At 41.7% G+C, this 21213-nt stretch overlaps 1 protein-coding gene across 4 annotated transcripts in view; it reads left to right on the plus strand.

Annotated features, from left to right (window-relative positions):
• The first annotated feature begins 289 nt into the window (after positions 1–289).
• tubgcp5 (tubulin gamma complex component 5) overlaps positions 290–21213 on the plus strand; it is an 81139-nt gene continuing 60215 nt past the window's right edge. For 3 of the 4 annotated variants that reach the window (XR_011886552.1, XR_011886551.1, XM_072262711.1), the window contains exons 1-4: positions 290–452; positions 3394–3447; positions 3539–3647; positions 5382–5478. Coding sequence is in view for 1 of the 4 variants with exons in the window: in XM_072262711.1 (XP_072118812.1) it covers positions 334–452; positions 3394–3447; positions 3539–3647; positions 5382–5478 (379 nt within the window). In the remaining 3 variants the exon portion in view is untranslated. Of the gene's footprint in view, positions 453–3393; positions 3448–3538; positions 3648–5381; positions 5479–21213 lie in introns of those variants that run through there. The other variant, XM_072262712.1, reaches the window with a different exon arrangement.

A 21213-nucleotide genomic window follows, 5' to 3' on the forward strand; every position in this document is an offset into this window, starting at 1 on the left:
ACCAGGGACTCTGACAAATTTCTACAGACACTATTTTCACTGGCTGAATCACAATCTGGTATGGAGGCGCGTCGGAAAAGACTACAAGGGTTGTAAACCCAGCCAGATCCATCATGGGCATTAGTCTCCGGAGACATCTTCAAATGGCGATGCTTCAAGAAAGTGGCATCCATCATGAAGATGGTTTCCTTGACGACGGCTCCAGCCTCGGCGCGGACCCGTGGGTAGTACTTCCGGCTGCATATGGTAGTGCTTCCGCTTGCTCGGGACGCGCGCCTCTGGGAGAGCTTTTGATAATCGCGGTCTTAGAGCCGGTTGGTTCTGTTTGCAAACATGGCGCATTGGAATAAATTCGAAAAGGATTTGAAGAGTTTGATCCGGCAGGTTACTGGACTCGCAGAAGAGAATCCCGAGTTCCAAATTGCATTGCAGTACACCTGGTCTAATGTCAGGTAACTGAGGGGAAGGGGAGGTAGGGTGAAGGGGTAATAGTGTGGGCGAGGAGGGGCAGATGATAGATGAAGAAGGGCAGAGGGGCGAGAGTGCTGAAGAGGAGTGAGGAAGAGGAGGAAGGGTGAGCAGGAGCAACACATTTCGCATTATATAGATAGTGATAATAAACCTAATTCTGATGTGATGGTGGTGCAGGATTGCTGATTTATCAATTTTAAATGAACTCTGATTAATGTGGGGTCTCTGCTTAATGTATGTGCTTTTCAGTTGAAATGAAACAGTGGGTAGACAACCAGAATTAGTGATACTTCATCCAGCCTCAATGTACTATAGATTCAAAGTTCAAAGTAAATTTATTATCAAAGTGTATATATGTCACCATGGACAACTCTGAGATTCATTTTCTCGAGGGCATACTCAATAAATCAAATGTCAATAATAGAATCAATGAAAGACCGCACCAACCTGGCGTACAATCAGTGTACAAAAGACAACAAATGTGCAAATACAAGAAGAAGAAACAATAATAAATAAGTAAGCTATAAATATCAAGAACAATAGATGAAGAGGCCTTGAAAGCGAACCTAAAGGTTGTGGGAACATTTCAATGATGGGGCAAATGAAGTTGAGGGAAGTTATTCACTTTGGTTCAAGAGCCTGATGGTTGTGGGGTAATAACTGTTTCTGAACTTGGTGGTGTAAGTCCTGAGGCTCCTGTACTACCTGCCTGACAGTGGCAGTGAGAAGAGATCATTACCTGTGTGGTTGGAGTCCTGATGATGGATAATGCTCCATGCGACAATGCTCTGTGAAGATGTGCTCAATGGTGCGGAGGGCTTAACCCATGATGTACCGGGCTGTATCCACTACTTTTTGCAGGATTTTCTGTTCAAGGGCATTTGTGTTTTCTTTCCAGGCTGTGATGGAACCAGTCAGTATTCTCTCCACCACTCATCTGTCGAAGTTTGTCAAAGTTTTAGATGTCAAGCCAAATCTTCACAAGCTCCTAAGGAAGTAGAGGTGCTGTTGTGCTGTCTTGTAATTGCACTTGCGTGCCAGGCCCAGGACAGGTCCTCTGAAATGATAACACCAAGGAATCTAAAGTTGCTGACCCTTTCCACCTCTGAACCCCCGATGAGTACTGGCTCATGGACCTCTGGTTTCCTCCTCCTGAAGTCAAAAATCAGCTCCTTGGTCTGGCTGACATTGAGTAAGAGATTGTTGTTGTGACACCACTCAGACAAATTTTCAATCTCCTTCCTATATATGATTCGTTACCACCTTTGATTTAGCCTACGACAGTGGTGTCATCAGCAAACTTGAATATGGCATTGGAGCTGTATTTAGCCACACAGTCATACGTGTAAAGTGAGTAGAGCAGGGACTAAGTGCATAGCCTTGTGGTGCACCTGTTCCAAATGGAGATTGTGGTGGAGATGCTGTTGCCAGTCTGAACTGATTGGGGTTTGCAAGTGAGGAAATTGTGGATCCAATTGCACAAGGGGGTATTGAGGCTAATGTCTTGATGTTTAATAATTAGTTTTGAGTGGATGGTGGTATTGAATGGCAAGCTGTAGTTGATAAAGGGCATCCTGATTTATGCATCTTTGCTGTTCCAGGGCAGAGTGAAGGGCCAATGAGATGGTATCTGTCTGTCATCACTGTGGATGTGAGTGCTGCTGGACGATAGCCATTGAGGCAGGTTACTACATTCTTAGGCACCGGTATAATTGAAGACGTGGGTATCTCAGACTGCTGAACTGAGAGGTTAAAGATCTCAGTGAACACTCCAGCTAGTTGATCAGCACAGGGGTTTAGTACTTGGCCAGGTACCACATCTGAGCCTAACAGTTTCCGTTTGTTCACCCTCCTGAAAGATGCTCACATGTCGGCCTCAGAGACTGAAATCACAGGATCATCAGGGGCTGTGGGGGTTGTGATAGTTCCTCCGTGTTTTGACGGTCAGTGCGAGTGGAGACGGCATTGAGCTCAACTGGAAGCGAAGCTCTGTTGTCAGTTAATTTTACTGTATAAGAGGTGATAGCATTCAAGCCCTGCCACAACTATTGAGCATCCTTCGTTGATTAAAGTTTAGTTTGGAATTGCCACTTCGCCCATGAAGTGGCTTTCTGGAAATCGTACCTGGACCTCATAACTTTCTTTGTCACTAGACCTGAATGCCTGTTATCTCGCCGTCAGCAGATTGCGGATCTCATGGTTCATCCAGGATTTCTGGTTGGGGAAGACTGAATGATTTTACAGGGACACTCATCCACAACTGCTTTTATAAACTCTGTGACAACTGTGGTGTATTCATTCAGATCCACTGATGAATCCTTGAACATAGCTCAGTCCACCGACTCAAAGCAACCCTGTAGCTGCTCCTCTGCCTACCATGACTACCTCTTTGTTATCCCATTAGCCTCTGCCTGTGCGCTGGTAGGAAAAGGACAGTGAAGTGATCAGATTTCCTGAAACGTGGTCGGGTCATGGAATGGTGGGCATTCCTTCTCTTAGTATAACTAGATGCTGAAAATGTGAAAGAAGCAAGAAAATAATAAACAAACAAGTAAAAGCTGGAAATACTCAGGTGATCAATTAACACCTGTGAGGGGAGAAACCAAGTTAGGGTTGGTTTAGGACTCTCAAAAGAGAAGCTTATTATTGATTTATGCTTATCTGCTCTTTTCACATAATTTTGAATGAGTTTCAGAGCAGTCTACGTTGCCTACTTGGATACAAAGCAACAGTTATCACATTTATGTAAATGAAATAAAAGTTCTTTTATTAATAATAATATTGCTTATAGAAAAGTAGCTTGGTGACCTCTGGTAATAATTTATAAGAAGCAGTTTTTGATCTGTAGCGTAAATCTGTTGTTATTCTGGTATTTTTCACTGCTGTGCAAGTTTAGATTTGACTCTTAATTTATATTTTCAGATTCCATCAGTTTCTTGATGTTGACAGCAACAAAATAACGCGTGTGATTGATGGGTAAGCCTCTCCACTCACTCACGAACATGTGGCCTTATTTTACAAAATTTGTGAAATATGTTTATTGTTGCTTATTGTCTTTGCTTTTTAGTATTCATGAAAAGCTGACAATTCATTCAGAGCTCCCTAAAGCTGAAAGCTGGCGGAGGCTAACAGAGGAATTTCTAGAGTTGCCTCTGGAGACCATTGAAGGAACAAAGGTAATCTGATGTCTTTTGACCTGGTTTGGATTGGTGGGACTAGATACCAATCATGAGTCACTTTCTTTGGTAACAAAATTTCACCTTCACTGACAACCTGTTATCCTGTCTCCCACACTTTCCTTCCAGTTGGATTCTCCCTTATGGCCCTTCCTTTTACCCTCTCTTGATCTATTCATTCCTAGTTGCTGATGTGACATTGACCACCATCACCGCCACTTCCTTCGCCCATTCCGATCTTGCCCCATCTGAATAAGCAGCACTCCACTCTCTTCAGACCACTTCCAACCTTGTCATTAAGCTCCCTGACAAAGGGGGTGCTACTGAGGTTCAACGCACAGCAGGGACACTATGCCATCTTGCAGACATCCCCTCACACCCCTCTCTGGCCACCAGTTCTTAGAGTGTTAGAGATCTTATTATATCAGAAGATCGTACCTGCACAGTCTCTAATCTCAAAGAGTGCCCCAACCCTGCACTGCTCACTTCTATCTCTTAGTTCAGATCCATAAATAAGATTGACTTGGTAAAATAATAATTTTTGCCTGTTCTTGTCCCACAGAAGTTAGTTCTTCTTATCTGGATTTAAGCTTGTCTCCCCTTGTCCAGTCCCTTCTGTTGACATCCTGGATACCTCTCATGATCCACCATTTTGATAACTTCCAATTCTCTGAACCCAGCCAGTTTATACTTATCATGGATAAACAGTCTCTGTACACTTCCATTCCCCATCAGGAAGATCTTAGCACCCTCAGTTTGTTTCTTGAACAAGGATCTGGTTAATTCCCACTACTCTTTCATTTGTTTCACACAAGTTTTCTTACCTTTGATGGCTTACCTTTAGATTCCTCTCACTTTCTACAGATGAAAGGGTAACCACGAGTACTTGCATGGGCCCTAGCCATGCCTCCTTTTTCCTTAGCTACACAGAATGGTCCTTGTCCCAAGCCTATTCTGCAACTCTACACCCAAGTCATTCTCTCCTGCATTGTCCAGTGCATTTGGAAAGATGGGTAGATTTAGAGTAGTCAACATGGTTTTGTGCATGTGATATCATTTCCCTCTCAGTTAGATGGAAGGTTGCCCTCTGTGAGTAAAGGATCTTTGATTTCAAAAGTTATTTGTTTCTCTTTGCTCTGATACCTGATCCATCTGAGTGTTTCCAACATTGCCTGTTTTCATTTTCAGGCTTTCTACATGTTTTTTTAAATTTCCAGATTGGGTTTTGTTTGTATTGTCAATTAGGTTAGCAATTAGTCAGAACTGAAGTCATGACCTTGGAAGAGATAATGTGTAATACTTTCTTATAATATATTGAACTCTTGTGGCTGTGAAGGTTTCAAAGCTGAATGAGGACACACTTTCAATTTTGAGACTCACAGCTGTGCAATTACAACTGAGTGAACTAACTATATCCAATGACATGTCAGTATCTTAAAGGAAGAGGACTTTGGAAAGGCAAGATCATGTAGGACTGGATAATTCCTTGTCTTATGTTCTTATTGCAAATCCTATATTATCATCAACCTTCCACAAATTGTATAAAGAAGTGGGTATATTTTTTGGAAAGCAAAGCAAGTTCTGTAAAATATTTTGTTAATATTTTTACTAGTTGGTTGACTTGAAAGTAACTTAACACTGGAATTTTTGAGTCTTCGCCTCAAGTAGTTCCTTTGTGATGAATTTTTGTAACTGCTATTTGTAACAGTTTTATTTTACCAATGTTATTTGCAGACCAGGGAACACTATGCAATATTGTCCCTCTTGCTTGCCCTTTCTGATTCACCTTCCAATTCTCAATATACTGAGAAACCAAGAAAGAAGGAAGAGGGTGAGTCATTTTATTTGTCCTATCAACAGTGAAACTCTGCTAATCCACTGACCCTGGGGGTTTTGGTGATGTCAGATTATTATATTTTCCAGACTATTGCATATTCTTTTTAATAATACCTCTAAAGTCTTAAGTTACTTTCTTTTAAAATGTTTCACGGAACAATAAATTGTCCAGTGAACCAGTTAATTTGGAAGGACGTCTGGGAACTGATGACTCGGTGAGTGGTAACGGAGCATGAAAACTGTGATCTCTGAATGGAAAGATAAAAGGGTAAAGGTCCACCTGCTGAGGCAGATGCTGAATCATCAGGAGTTCTGAATAGTTGGATAGTGGATCATCATGAATTTTAACTCTATTTGTTCCACACTCTGCTACATGAACCCTTGGCTATCTCTGAAGGAATTTCAGTCCTTTTGCTCTTAATTAGTGTGCTAGAATTCAGATGTTTAGTTTACGTGCAACTTGTCAGTCAGATAATATTTTAACTATAAAATCATCATTTCATCATTCTTGTTTCAGAAATGAGTTAGATCTGAAGCATTCCATCATTCCTCCATGGCTGCTTGTCGGCCTGCATTTGTTTTAGAATGTTCTGATGTTAGTTTCAGTAGTATTTTGCTGCCTTTTATATCTAGAGGTAGTAATTCAGATAAAAACTCTTGCATTTTCCTTTTGAATTCTCAGAGAGTAAGCCATCTTTTCCACTTTAAATATTTCCAAAATAATTTCATGCTAATCTTCTAATGTAGGTGATGTTGGATTTAGCCACGTTCTGGTGATTGATTTCTTACTTGCCGCTAGAAGGGTCTGCAGCAGCTTTATATCTTTCTTCTGCTCCAAAAACAATACATGCCCCGAGTAATGGGGGAGGCTCCGCTGCCACTTCCAGCTGCTGGGGGCCCGGGCTGTCGATTGGGTCGGGCCCTGAAGCCGACACTTAATCCCTGATGGCCGGGGTCCTTGCTGAAACAAGTCCTTAAGCTGAGTCACGGCTGCGGAGGCCTCCGCTCCAGTCGAGCCTCGGGCTCAATTTCCGAGGTCGGTGGAGGCCTCACTTCCGGCAACTTTGGATGGCCATCAACGGGGCTTTACGGTAGTTGCTCCGGGGAAGCGTCTGGGGCACCTTGAGGTCTCCGCCGTCATGTCTGTGTGGTTGTCTTCTCCAGAGAGGTGCTGGTCGGAATGGGCCGTGTCTCCAAGCGCTCTGGCAGGGTAGAAGACCGCGGGTTTCCGGGAATGTGGTGGGCCTCGCTGGTTGGGTCCAGGTGTGGTCCGGAGTTTAAGAAGCAGTTCTGGCGCAGTGGTCTCCAGCTGAGTCAGTAGCTTCGCCAGGGTATTGTTGATCCTTTTCTTGCTAAATTGGAGGTTTAGAAGGGTTTCTTGGGTATAGGATAGTGGAGGAGGGCAGTTTGCTTGGGAGAGTACATGCAAAGTCACCAGTTACCGGTGCCATCTTTAACGAGATTCATTGTCACCGAGGAGGACTTTAGAAGGGTCTTCCTGAAGATAAATCCAAGGAAGGCGACAGGCCCAGATGGCGTCCCAGGACAGGTTTGCTGGGCCTGTGCAAGCGAGCTAGCTGGAGTGTTTGCTAACATCTTCAGTTGCTCCTTGCTTCAGTCTAAGATCCCCTCATGTTTTAAGAAGGCAACGATAATCCCAGTGCTGAAGAAGAGCAAGGTGGCATGCCTGAATGACTATCGACCTGTGGCTCTGACATCAATTGCTATGAAGTGCTTCGAGAGATTAGTTATGGCACACATCAACCACAGCCTACCGGTCAACCTCGACGCTTTGCAATTTGCCTACCGGAGCAACAGGTCAACGGCAGATGCCATCTCTCTGGCCCTACGTTCCTCCTTAGAACACCTGGAGAATAAAGATGCATACGTAAGGCTCCTTTTCATTGACTACAGCTCTGCCTTTAATACCATCATTCCAAATAAACTGATTCCTAAGCTCTGGAACCTAGGCCTTAGCACTCAGATCTGCAGCTGGATCTTCAACTTCCTCACAGACAGGACCCAGGCTGTAAAAATAGGGGATAAGCTCTCCTCTACAATCACTCTAAGCACCGGTGCCCCACAAGGCTGTGTACTCAGCCCCTTGATGTACTCACTGTACTCCCATGATTGTGTAGCAAAGTTTCCATCAAATCAATATATAAGTTTGCTGATGACACAACAATTGTAGGCCGTATCTCGGGTAATGATGAGTTTGAATACAGAGAGGAAATTAAGAACCTGGTGGCATGGTGCGAAGACAATAACCTATCCCTCAACGTCAGCAAGACGAAGGAATTGGTTGTTGACTTCAGAAGGAGTAGCGGACCGCGTGACCCAACTTACATCGGTGCTGCGCAAGTGGAACAGGTCAAAAGCTTTGTTCCTCGGGGTCAATATCACAAATGACCTGACTTGGTCCAACCAAGCAGAGTTCACTGCCAAGAAGGCCCACCAGCGCCTTTACTTTCTGAGAAAGCTAAAGAAATTTGGCCTGTCCCCTAAAACCCTCACTAATTTTTATAGGTGCACCGTAGAAAGCATTCTTCTCGGGTGCATCACAACCTGGTATGGAAGTTGTCCTGTCTAAGACCGAAAGAAACTGCAGAAGATCGTGAACACGGCGCAGCACATCACACAAACCAATCTTCCGTCCTTGGACTCACTTTACACCGCACGCTGTCGGAGCAGTGCTGCCAGGATAATCAAGGACATGACCCACCCAGCCAACACACTTTTTGTCCCTCTTCCCTCCGGGAGAAGGTTCAGGAGCTTGAAGACTCGTATGGCTAGATTTGGGAACAGCTTCTTTCCAACTGTGATAGGACTGCTGAACGGATCCTGACCCAGATCTGGGCCGTACCCTCCAAATATCCGGATCTACCTCTCGGTTTTTTTGCACTACCTTACTTCCCATTTTTCTATTTTCTATTTATGATTTATAATTAAAATTTTTAATATTTACTAATTTTTACTATTTTTGATATTTAATATTTGTAATCCAGGGAGTGTGAAGCACAGAATTAAATATTGCTGTGATGATTGTATGTTCTAGTACCAATTAGGGAGGGTTTAAACTAAGTTGGCAAGGGGAAGGAAACCAAGGTGTTAGGATCGGGGAAGAGGAAAATAGAAATAAGTCAAAAATACTGTGCAGCAAAGATGGTAAGAGGGACAGGCCGGTGAATATACAGGATAATTTGCTGCAAAATAGATATATAGCACAAGTGGCAACAGGTACCGATCTAAATGTACTGTACTTAAATGCACGCAGCATTAGAAATAAAGTGATGACCTTGCTGCACAGCTGCAGGTTAAAAGGTATGACATTGTGGCCATCACCGAGTCATGGCTAAATGATGGATGTGATTGGGAGCTGAATATCCCAGGATACACAGTATACAGGAAGGATAGGAAGGTAGGTAAAGGGGGTGGCGTGGCCCTGATGGTAAGTAACGATATCAAATCAATAGAAAGAAGGGACATAGGATCAGACGAGGTAGAATCCTTATGGGTAGAATTAAGAAATGGCAAGGGTAAAAAGACACTAATAGCAGTTATATACAGGCCTCCAAACAGCAGTCGGGATGTGGTCTACAAGTTGCAGCTGGAAATAGAAAAAGCGTGTCAGAAGGACAATGTCCAGATAATTATGGGGGATTTTAATATGAAAGTGGATTGGGAAAGTCGGGAAGGTAATGGATCTCAGGAGAGGGAGTTTGTAGAATGCCTACAGGATGGCTTTTTGGTGCAACTTGTCCAGAAGCCCACCAGGGGACCGGCTGTTTTGGATTGGGTGCTGTGTAACGAACCTGAGGCGATTAGGGAGCTGGAGGTAAAGGAACCTCTTGGAAGTAGTGATCATAATATGATTGAGTTCAGTTTCAAATTTGAAAAGGAGAAGCTGGTATCAGGTGTATCGATATTTCAGTGGAACAGGGGAAATTACAGTGGTATGAGAGAGTAACTGGCCCAAGTCAATTGGAAAAGTAAACTAAATGGAGGAATGGCAGAGCAGAATTGGATGAAATTCCTACAAGAAATAAGGAAAATGCAGGAAAAATATATTCCAAGAAAAAAGAAAATCATGAATGGACAAATGGCACAAATGTGGCTAACGAGAGAGGTTAAGGCAAAAATAAAAGCAAAAGAAACGGCATACAAGGAAGCAAAAATTAGTGGGAAAAATGAGGACTGGAAGACCTTTAAAAACTTACAGAAAGAAACTTAAAAAGTCATTAGGAAAGAAAAGATGAATTATGAAAGGAAGTTGGTGATTAACATAAAAAAGGATACTAAGAGTTTTTAAAAATATATGAAGAGTAAAAGAGTGACAAGGGTAGATATGGGACCGATTGAAAATGATGCTGGAGTAATTATAATGGATAACAAAGAGATGGCGGAGGAACTGAATGAGTATTTTGCATCAGTCTTCACAGTGGAAGACATGAGCAATATACCTGATAACCAGAGGTATCAGGGAATAGAATTAGGTACAGTCAAGATAACTAGAGAGAAAGTGCTTGGGAAGCTTAAGTGGACTAAGAATAGATAAGTCTCCCAGCCCGGATGAGGTGCACCCAAGGGTTCTGAAGGAGGTGGCGTTGGAGATTGTGGAAGCATTGGAAATGATCTTCCAGGAATCAATAGACTCTGGCATGGTTCCGGAGGACTGGAAGGTCGCAAATGTAGTTCCGCTATTTAAGAAAGGAAGGAGGCAGCAAAAAGAAAATTACAGACCTATTAGTCTGACATCAGTGGTTGGAAAGATATTGGAGTCAATCCTCAAGGACGAGGTTATGAAATACCTTGAGGTGCATGACAAGCTAGGCCGAAGCCAGCATGGTTTCATGAACGGAAGATCCTGCCTTACCAACTTATTGGAATTTTTTGAGGTAATCTTGAATAAGATTGACAAGGGAGAGGCTGTGGATGTTGTGTATTTGGATTTTCAAAAGGCCTTCGATAAGGTGCCGCATATGAGGCTGCTTAATAAGATGAGAGCCCATGGAATTATAGGAAAGATATTGAAATGGGTGGAGCATTGGCTGATAGGCAGAAAGCAAAGGGTGGGAATAAAGGGATCCTATTCTGATTGGTTGCCGGTTGCTAGTGGTGTTCCACAGGGGTCGGTGTTGGAGCTGCTTCTTTTTATGATGTATATCAATGATTTGGATTATGGATTAAATGGTTTTGTGGCTAAGTTTGCGGATGACACCAAGATAGGTGGAGGAGCAGGAAATGTTGAAGAAACGGAAAGGTTGCAGAGAGACTTAGTCAGTTTAGGAGAGTGGGCAAAGAAATGGCAGATGAGATACAACGTTGACAAATGTACGGTTGTACATTTCGGAAGAAGATATAATCAGGCAGGTTATTATTTAGATGGGGAGAAAATTCAAAAGTCGGAAGTGCAAAGGGACTTGGGGGTCCTCGTGCAGGATACCCTAAAGGTTAACCACCAAGTTGGATTGGCGATAAGGAAAGCGAATGCTATGTTGGCATTCATTTCAGGAGGAATAGTGTATAAGAGTAAGGAGGTGTTGATGAGGCTCTATGGGGCATTAGTGAGACCTCATTTGGAATACTGTGTGCAGTTTTGGGCCCCCTATCTTAGAAAGGATATACTGATGTTGGAGAGGGTGCAGAGAAGATTTTACGAGGATGATTCCTGGAATGCAGGGACTAACATATGAGGAGCGTCTGTCAGCTCTTGGATTGTATTCATTAGAGTATAGAAGAATGAGTGGGGATCTTATAGAAACGTTTCGAATGTTGAAAGGGTTGGACAGAGTAGATGTGGAAAGGTTGTTTCCCTTGGTGGGTGAGTCCAGGACAAGAGGCCATAGTCTTAGAATTAGAGGCTACCCAGTTAAAACAGAGATGAGGAGAAATTTTTTTAGCCAGAGGGTCGTGGATTTGTGGAATTCGTTGCCACATATGGCTGTGGAGGCCCGATCATTGAGGGTGTTTAAGGAGGAGATTGATAGGTATCTAATTAGTCAGGGTATCAAGGGATATGGGGAAAAAGCCGGAAATTGGAACTAGATGGGTGAATAGTTTGGCTCATGGGGGAGCTGCGGAGCAGACTCGATGGGCCGAATAGCCTACTTCTGCTCCTTTGTTTTGTGGTCTTGTGGTCAATTGTTTGGCGACAATAAAGTATAAAGTATAATAGATAGTCTCCAAGTTCAGAGGTATCTGAGTCTTAAATACCTTAACTAAAGCTCTGTGTATATCTTGCCAATATAAACTTAATTTAGGGCAATCCCAAAAAATATGAAGATGATTTGCCTCCTTGGAGCCACACCTTCTCCAACACGCCACGTTTGTGTCTTTATGTTTTTCCTGGTATGGGGTCTTGAAGTATGTTATAATATTTTTCCAGCAATGTTCTCTCCAAACCAAAGAGTTAGTTGAAGACCACTGAAAGCTGCATATTTTCCCCCAAGCCTCCTCTGAAAGTACCAACCCCGCTTCTTTTTCCCATTTCTCTTTAATATACAATGTGTTTTCATTTTTGGCATGAGAGAGGGTATTATATAATCAGCAAATTGATTTACTTGGAATTAAGCTGTAAGCCAATTTCAGAATCTTGAAAAATTCAAATTTTGCTGTTGATAAGTCTGTGCATCTACAACTCTGGTTAAAATAGTGTCGTACTTGAAGGTACCTAAAAAAAAAAATCATTGTGTTCTAAGCCATATTTATCCTGCAGGGCTAGAAAACTTTGTAATGCACCTTTATGTGTGAATGAGAGGTAGGTTGTAAGACCTTACTTTATCCATAGTTCAAATCTTTTAACTTCTCTGCTGGGAAGGAATTCGGTATCATAAGCACACCATCTGAAAAGTTTTAACATGTTGTAGATTCCACATGAACTAACCACTTTCTGCCATACTTTTAATGTGAGATTTATCCAGCTGTTTTTAATCTTTTCCAATTGTGCCATCAATCCTTTGTCCCGCAATTGAGGCCTGTAGAAGAAAACTATCAGTCAATCCAAATTCTATTTCCTTCCATCTAGCCTTGTATTCCCCATTACACCAATATAACAGAGGGGTTATCTGTGAAGCATAAAAATAATTTCTCAAGCAAGGAAGTGCCATGCCTCCTCCTTCCTTTCCTAACTGTAAAGTGTTAAATGGGATTCTAGGTTTCTTTCCTTGCCAGATAAAGCGGGAAATCCATTTGTCCCGTTCCCTGAATTGATTATCGTCTACCTCCACAGGTAAAGTCTGGTAAAAGTAAAGTAACCGAGGAAGAATATTCATTTTTATGTTATTTATCCTTGAAATTAGACTTAAAAAAGGGATAAGATTCCATCTATGTATATCTGCTTTTATCTCTGAAATTAATGGCCCATAGTTTACCTGTGACAACGTTGAAAGCTCTTTTGGCAGGGTTATTCCTAAATATTTTAATGATTTAGCTTCCTACTTAAGATCGTATGTATCCTGTAGTTTTTTGGATGCTGTATAATTTAGGGACATAACCTGCGTTTTCTTTACACTAGTTTTATAACCTGATATTTTCCTGAACTCATCCAACAGTGTAAACAATCCTATGAATGATTTTTCTGGTTCACTCAAATAAACTAAGGCATCATCTGCGAATGATGCCACCTTCTGTTCAATCCCTGCCACCTTGATACTTTTTACAATTTCGCTCTGTCTTATTAGTTGGGCAAGAGGTTCAATATATAGTGCAAAGAGGAGAGGGGGAATTGGACATCCCTGTCTAGTTCCTTTCTCTAAAATAAAAAAGTCAGAGAGGTCCCCGTTTATCTTAATTCGAGCTGTAGGGCTGTCATATAAAGTCTGGATTACCTTAATAAACTTTTCTTGAAAGTCGAATCTTCTTAACACTTTATATAGGAATACCCATCTAACTGAATCAAAAGTTTTCTTGGCATCTAATCCCACCACCATTGACTCTGTCCCGTTCTTAGTAACCTGTTCTAATATTGGTAAAGTTCTCCTTATTTTGTCCTGAGCTTGTCTTTGCTGGATGAATCCAGTCTGGTCTAAGTGGATGAGGCTAGGTAGAAGCTTTTCCAGTGTGGCTAGTGTGCATGCGTATGGATTAGATGTGTTTGGTGACTGCTCCTCTCCGAGGCCTCGATAAAATTGAGGTCATCCACTGCGCCTAGTCCCAGCTCCAGCCGTCTAGACTCTGTCTTGCCACTGGACCCAGATGGGAATTGGGAAGAGAGAGTGAGGCTGACGCTGCGCAACTCTCCCTCACTTAAATCCAAATCACGCGCTAGTCTCGACACCATCATTATGGTGTCGAGGTCCTCATCGACGTCAACGATGGACGAACAACATGGATTAGATGTGTTTGGTGAGTGCTCCTCTCCGAGGCCTTGATAAAATTACTATTATACGGTGTTTTATTTATTCATTGGCCAACAGTGTATGTCTAAACTAAGTGTCTGGAAAAGTTTGACAATGCCGAAGGCAAATAAAGCCAAGACCACCGACTGCCAAACTACCGAAGTTAGTGCTAATAACGGGTTGGTAAAGCACTTCTCTGTGTCTGAGATATCGCCGGATAAAACTTACACCATGTGTAAGGAATTAGGTCAGGAGATTTCTGAGTCAGTTCTGCGTGGCATTAGCGACTGCTTTGATGTTTTTGAGATGAATTTTGAGGCGCTTGTGGCCTCCCAGGCTGACTTACAAGCCCGTGTGACTAATCAAGAATTAACCACAAGTGACCTTGAAGCACGCATGCAAGAGCTTGAAGTTAAGTATTCAAAGCTAACGAGACAAAATAGCCAGCTTGAAGCTAGTCATAGTCATAGTCATACTTTATTGATCCCGGGGGAAATTGGTTTTCCTTACAGTTGCACCATAAATAATAAATAGTAATAGAACCATAAATAGTTAAATAGTAATATGTAAATTATGCCAGTAAATTATGAAATAAGTCCAGGACCAGCCTATTGGCTCAGGGTGTCTGACCCTTCAAGGGAGGAGTTGTAAAGTTTGATGGCCACAGGCAGGAATGACTTCCTATGACGTTCCGTGTTGCATCTCTAAAGTGCATGACTTAGAGGCTCATTCCATGTAGGGATACAAGAGGGCGAGGAGGATGGTAAACCTACTGAATTTGTTTCCAGACTGATTCCCAAATTGCTCAGGGAAGCACATTTCAGTTGATTGCGCTCAACTCTAATAACCTCTTTTTTATTCTCATATGCAGAGGCCTTGCGATAGAACGCAGCTGGGGGGTAAAGATATTACAATAGTCTCGTGGAATGTTAACGGCCTTGGTCATGTTCTTAAGAGAGATAAAGTTTTTAGACATCTCAAATCTCTATCTGCAGATGTGATTTTTCTACAGGAAACCCATGTCAAAGTAACTGAGCAACGCAGATTGAGGTCTAGCTGGATATCGCAGGTTTACCAGTCACCATTTACTTCTCATGCCCGTGGTGTGGCTATCCTCTTTAGGAAAAATATTCCATTTCAACTCACTTCCATGACCACAGATCCTCTCGGCAGGTTTATTATGATCTCTGGCACCATTCATTCATTTCCACTAACCTTCCTTAATATTTATGGTCCAAACACAGTCGAGCCAAATTTTTTTAGGAAAGTTTTTGATTTACTTCCGGATGCCAGTAATTCAAATATAATGATCGGCGTTGACTTGAATTGCTACCTGGATCCGTATTTAGATAGATTGTACTCCCATCCGCCCTCAAATATCGTGTCAGTGCAGGTCCTAAATAATTTGATTAGATCGAGGAATTTAGTAGATATTTGGCAAGTTCAACATCCCACCGACAAGGATCATTCTTATTCTCATGTACACAAATCTTATAGTAGAATAGACTATTTTTTGGTTGACTCTCATTTATTATCTCGTGTTACCAATACAAAATATCATAATAGATTAATTTCTGACCATAGCCCCTTGACAATGTCCCTAAATCTCTCCCTTTCCAAACGAATCTATTCCTGGCATTTTAACCCCTCCCTACTCGCCGATAAGAAATTTATAGAATATATCACCACCAGATTAAAAGATTTTATAGAAATTAATGATAATGGCGAGGTGTCAGATTCCATACCCTGGGAGACATTAGAAGTTGTAATTCGTGGGTATATAATTTCATATGAATCCGCTGCTAAGAGGGAGAGAGAAGGGCGATTATTAGAGATTGAGAATACTCTCCCAACCCTCGAAGCAACATACCAGGCTTCGAAATCCTCTGAAGATTATAATAAAATAATGAAGTTTAAGTATGAGTACATTTGTACCTTGGGTAGTCAAGTATATAATCTTAAAATTAAGACAAAAGCATTTTGAAATGGGGGACAAGCCTGAGGGGCTCCTGGCGCGGCAGCTCAGGGGCGCCCAGGCCCTAAGGTCAATTCATTGCATTAGTTCGAGGGCGGGTACCCTGTTAACTAACCCCAAGGAGATAAATGACTGTTTTAAAGAATTTTACAGCGAACTCTACACCTCTAAATGCAATGCCTTGCCTTAAAAATAACTTCTTTGACTCTCTTGTAATGCTGAGACTTAGTGACGCTGCTAGGGAGGACTTAGATTCTGACTTCACATTGGAAGAAATAACTTCTGCCATTAAGTCATTTCCGTCCGGCAAGGCTGCTGGGCTGGATGGATTTGGCTGTGAATTTTTTAAGAAATTCTGTGATATCCTTGCCCCACTTCTCAGAATGATATCTTGCTCCAAGAGAGATAAAGCCTTGCCTAGGATATTGTATGAGGCTAACAGTTCCCTCATTTTAAAGAAGGGTAAAGAGGAAACAGACCTGGCCAGCTATAGGCCTGTTGCTCTTCAGAATTTTGATAGAAAGGTAATTACTAAAATCTGGCTAACCAACTAAATAAGCATTTGTCATCTATCATTCATCCTGATCAGACAGGATTCATCCTGGGCAGGTTTTCTTTTTCCAATGTTAGATGCCTCCTTAATACTATGTATGCTGATCATGGGAAAGCTAATGGGGCAGCAATTTTATCCCTTGATGCACAAAAGGCTTTTGACCAGATTGAGTGGCCTTACATGTTTGTGTCACTGTACAGGTTTGGGTTCGGGGAGTCATTTGTATCTTGGGTAAAACTGAATACGCCAGCCCAATGTGTTCTATTATAACTAATGGTGACAATTCAACTGTTTCCCCTGCACCGTTCAGTCCAGCAGGGGGCCCTCTCCCGCCGGCCCTTTCTGCCGTCGCGGTAGAGCTCCTTGCCCTAAAAATAAGAAGTCACCCGAATATTCTGGGTTTGAAAGTGGGAGGTATTGAAACACTTATTAGTTTATATGTTGACTATGTGATACTCTACTTACAAAACTCAGAAAAGTCAGTCCCTCTTCTAGATTTAATCACCTCTCTTGGCAGACTATCAGGATACTCAATCAATTGGACAAAAAGTGACTTTGTGCTCCTCTCCACCAACTACACGCGAGGTTTTTTGGAAAGTGTCCCGTTCAAAATAATTAAAGATCACTTTACTTATCTCGGCTTGACAATCCCCAAAGATCCTAAATTAATATTCAAATTAAACTTCGTGTAGTTTATTTCAAAACTTAAACAGAATATAGAAAGTTGGAAAACCATACCTCTGTCCATGATTGGTCGTATAAATTCAATTTAAATAGTTTCCCTTCCTAGGTTTCTCTATCTTTGTCAAAATCTCCCCATTTTTCTTACATCAGTTTTCTTTAAAGAATTGGACTCCATAATATTGTCTTATATCTGGAATTATAAGAATCACCAGATCTTGAAAATTTACTTACTAAAGCCTTAAGTCTGAAGGAGGGCTGGGATTACCCGTATTTTGACACTATTATTGGGCTGTCAATGCTCGGCCTTTAATGTTTTGGCAACAGGGGGCTCTGGATAACCTAGCCCCTGGGGCTCCCTTGTGGCTATGTATGGAGTCTAACTCAGTTGTCAATTCCTCATTGCCAGCCATGCTGTTCTCCAAGTTAGAGAAGCCTGGGACTTCAAAAAGTTTGAGTTGAAAAATTCTGTCAGAATTCTAAATCAGATTAGGAGCGTCCTGAATTTACCAGAGACCTCTGTAAAAACACCAATCTGTTTCAATCACTCCTTTCTACCCTCATGGTCAGATAAAACTTACCATGCTTGGAGGGAGAAGGGTCTAGTTTCTATTGAAGACCTGTATATAGAGGGACGGTTTGCAACATTTAGTCTGCTGAAAGAGATATTTGAGCTGCCTCATTCATACTTTTTTCGTTATTTACAAATTAGACACTACATTCAATCTAAGATTTGTAATTTTGAAATCCTTCCGGGGAAACATGTTTTTTGATATTTTAAAGAACCCTCCTGACTCCAGGCATCTCGTTTCTAAGTTTGTACGTTTGTTTGATAATTGCACCGTAGCGTCTACTGTGAAGATTAGGGATGCCTGGAGAGAGGAGTTGGGCATTGAATTATCTGAAGCTGCCTGGGATAAGTGTTTGTCTATGATACAGGCTTGTTCTGTTAACAGCAGGCACCAACTGTTCCAGTTTAAAGTTGTCCACCGTCTCCATTAGATTGCACAGGATTTACCCTTCTGTCTCACCATTGTGTGATAGGTGCCAAGGGACGGAAGCCACGTTGTCACACACCTTTTGGTTTTGCCCATTACTGACTGGATTTTGGTCCAAAATATTCGACTGGTACTCAAAGGCCTATAAAAGATCCTTCCCCTTGGACGCTGGTCTTGCTCTATTTGGCTGCTTGCAATCTACTATTTGTTTCCCTGCAGCCATACAACAGTCTCTGATGCTGGGGATGATTGTTGCGAAAAGACTTACCTTGAGGGAATGGAAATCACCTTCTCCCTTTTCCTTTCGGAGATGGATGGCTGATATGATCTCAGTCATACAGATGGAGAAACTTAGGTTCTTGAGATCCAATTCAATTAAAAAATTTTTGGCTATTTGGGATCCATTTCTTGCCTACCTGGACGAGGCCGGGGTGGATGAGCAATTTCCCCCAGCTGATTTCTCACGGCCCTCATTTGAGATTTGATGTTTAGTATTTTTGAGCACTTTGTAAAATAGGCATCCCTCTAATGTTACGGTTTTTTTTTGCTTATTTTTTTATATACATCTGAGCTGGTATGTTTTTGTTGATTTCATTGTTTTTTGAAGATTTTGAAAATAAAGTATTTAAAAAAAAGCTTTTCCAGTGTACGAGTTAATATAGATGTAAATAATTTATAATCCAAATTAAGGACACTGATTGGCCGGTAATTACCGCATTCTAGTTTATCTTTACCCTCTTTAGGAATAACTGAGATAATCGCCTCTCTCCAGGAAGGTGGAATTTCTCCTCTCTGTAAAATCCAATGAAAGGTGTTAAGTAATAATGGAGCCAACTGTGACTTCAGCGATTTGTATCACTCTGAGGTAAACCGATCAGAACCTGGAGACTTCTCGGCCTTTAATCTAAAGATGGCCACGTTCAGTTCTTTGGCAGTTACTGGTTCTAATAGGCATTCATTTTGTAAATCCTTGAGCTTGAGTAGTTCTAAAGAATTCAGAAATGTGTCTATATGGGACTCATTGGAGGCCGGGGTTGAGAGTACAGCTCTCGATAATATATTTCAAAACTCTCTTGAATTTTCCCTGTTGTACTCTCAACAAGCTTTGTTTTTGGATTCTTTATGTTATGAATTGGATTGTCTATAGAATGACCATTCACTACCTGGTGGAGCATAAACATTCAACAATGTTATTTCAGTACCTTCTATTCTTCCTGTAATCTTTACAAATCGTCCTTCCTTGTCTTTAGTGTCTGAAATGTGTTCATAGTTAAGAGCACTTGATATTAAAGTAGCTACTCCTCTTTTGTGGCTCAGTTTATATGATGAATAAAATACATGCCAAAAACCCATTCCTTTTAATTTTGCATGTTCGGATTGGCTCACGCGCATTTCCTGAAGGAAAGCTATTTGTGCCCTCTCTTTTTTCAATTTAGACGTAATCTTATTTCTCTTAATTGGATTCAAAACCCCATTAACATTATAGGAGATTATTTTTACAGGTTCAACTTGCATTTTTCTCTAGTAGAAAAAAAACACTCTCTCTTTTTAAACAAACAGTAAGCAATCCCTTCTCAACAGTAAATTCAAACACAAAACCAAACCCTAGGCATTTTTGAACGCAGAACATTTGAAAATTTTCCCCGATTTCCAACGGTGAGGCCTGAGCACTGACCTGCCTCAGCTTAGAGGGATAACCTCTATCTTCTCCCTATGTTAGAGGGCCCTCGCAGTGTGAACAATCATGGAGAATTCTCTCCTTTTTATGTCTCGACCATATTGTTATCATTCAAGTTATTCTGTCCAGATTATTTTCAGTTACCAGCTTTAATTTTACCTTTAAGTCCGATTTACTCTTTTCAGTCATTTCTCTTAATTAATCTGTGCTCTCTATACGTTCACATATGTATACTTGCAGCTTTTCCTTGTAGCTTGATACTCTGGTTTGAGTGGAGCGTCCTCCTCGCACTGGCTGCCATGACCACCACCGAATCTTCTCCAGTAGCGACTCTGGTTGGGTGATAACTTCTATGGGTAGTCCCCGGTCCACCAGGTCCGATGTTGCCTCCTCCACTGTAGTGTAGATTTTTGTCCCTTCTTCATAAAAGACTCTTAGCCGAGCTGGATACAGGGTCTGGAATCTGATGTTGTTTTCCTTCAGGACCCTCTGTGCTTCCACATATTCCTTCCATCTGGCAAGAATCCCCGGTGCGTAATCATGGTCAAAGCTGATTTTTACAATCGCTCCACATAAAGCCTTTCTTTTGCCATGTCAGTTTAAGCACTTCTTCCTTTGTTCTGTAGCTAAGAAATCTGACTAGAATCGATCTGGGCTGGGCATCTGCGAGGGGGTGTGGTGCCAACGTGCAGTGGGCCCTTTCTATCTGTAGGTCTTTTGCGCCTGGTATGTCAAGGTTCTCTCTAAGCAGCTTCTCTGTGAAGGGAATTATCAATCCGAGTTCACCTTCAGCTTCTTCGGGAACTCCGTAGATTCTCGCATTTTCCCCTTTTGAGCGGCCTTCTTGGTCTATTAGCTTCCACTGGAGCTGCTCTTGTAACTTTAGCATTTCTGCTATCGTTTCCTCTGCGTTTTGCAGCCTCTTCTCAGTCCCTACAATCCTCGCTTCGGCTTCATCTAACCTCAAATTAGTTTTTACTATTTCTCCTTTAATATCCTCCAGCTGTTTGTTGTTATCTTGTTGGAAATCAGGAATCTCTTTGAGAATCAAAGTTAGGTTTACTGACTCTTCCTCATTATCTCCGTCCTGGCTAGCCGTGGGGAAACTAGCCACCTCATGTTGCTGCAACACGTTATATTTATCAGCATTCTGAGCGGACTTTTTATTCTTATACTTAGACGTCATCCTTGCCCCTTTTATTGATATAGTTATATAATACTAATTATTGATCTAATTTCGGCTTTGGGGCAGTTTACATTCTTTTTTATTGAGAGACCTTTCCCTACGCTGCCATTCCCTTGGTGACCTGCATCAGAAATTCAGAAGCAAACTGGAAATAGTGTTCGACTGTTTTGGGCCGTTACTTCCATCATGTTTAGGTCTCAGTAGTGCTTGCAGTGCCCAGGCCAGGATAAAGCTCTGCTTCCGTCAGATGCTGCAAACTTAGGAGATCACTAGATGATTTCAATGATTTTTAAAGTGTGGCTATTATACAACTTTGCAGTGAT

Source organism: Mobula birostris, chromosome 7, assembly GCF_030028105.1.
Source record: "Mobula birostris isolate sMobBir1 chromosome 7, sMobBir1.hap1, whole genome shotgun sequence".
Classification (NCBI taxonomy): Eukaryota; Metazoa; Chordata; class Chondrichthyes; order Myliobatiformes; family Myliobatidae; genus Mobula; species Mobula birostris.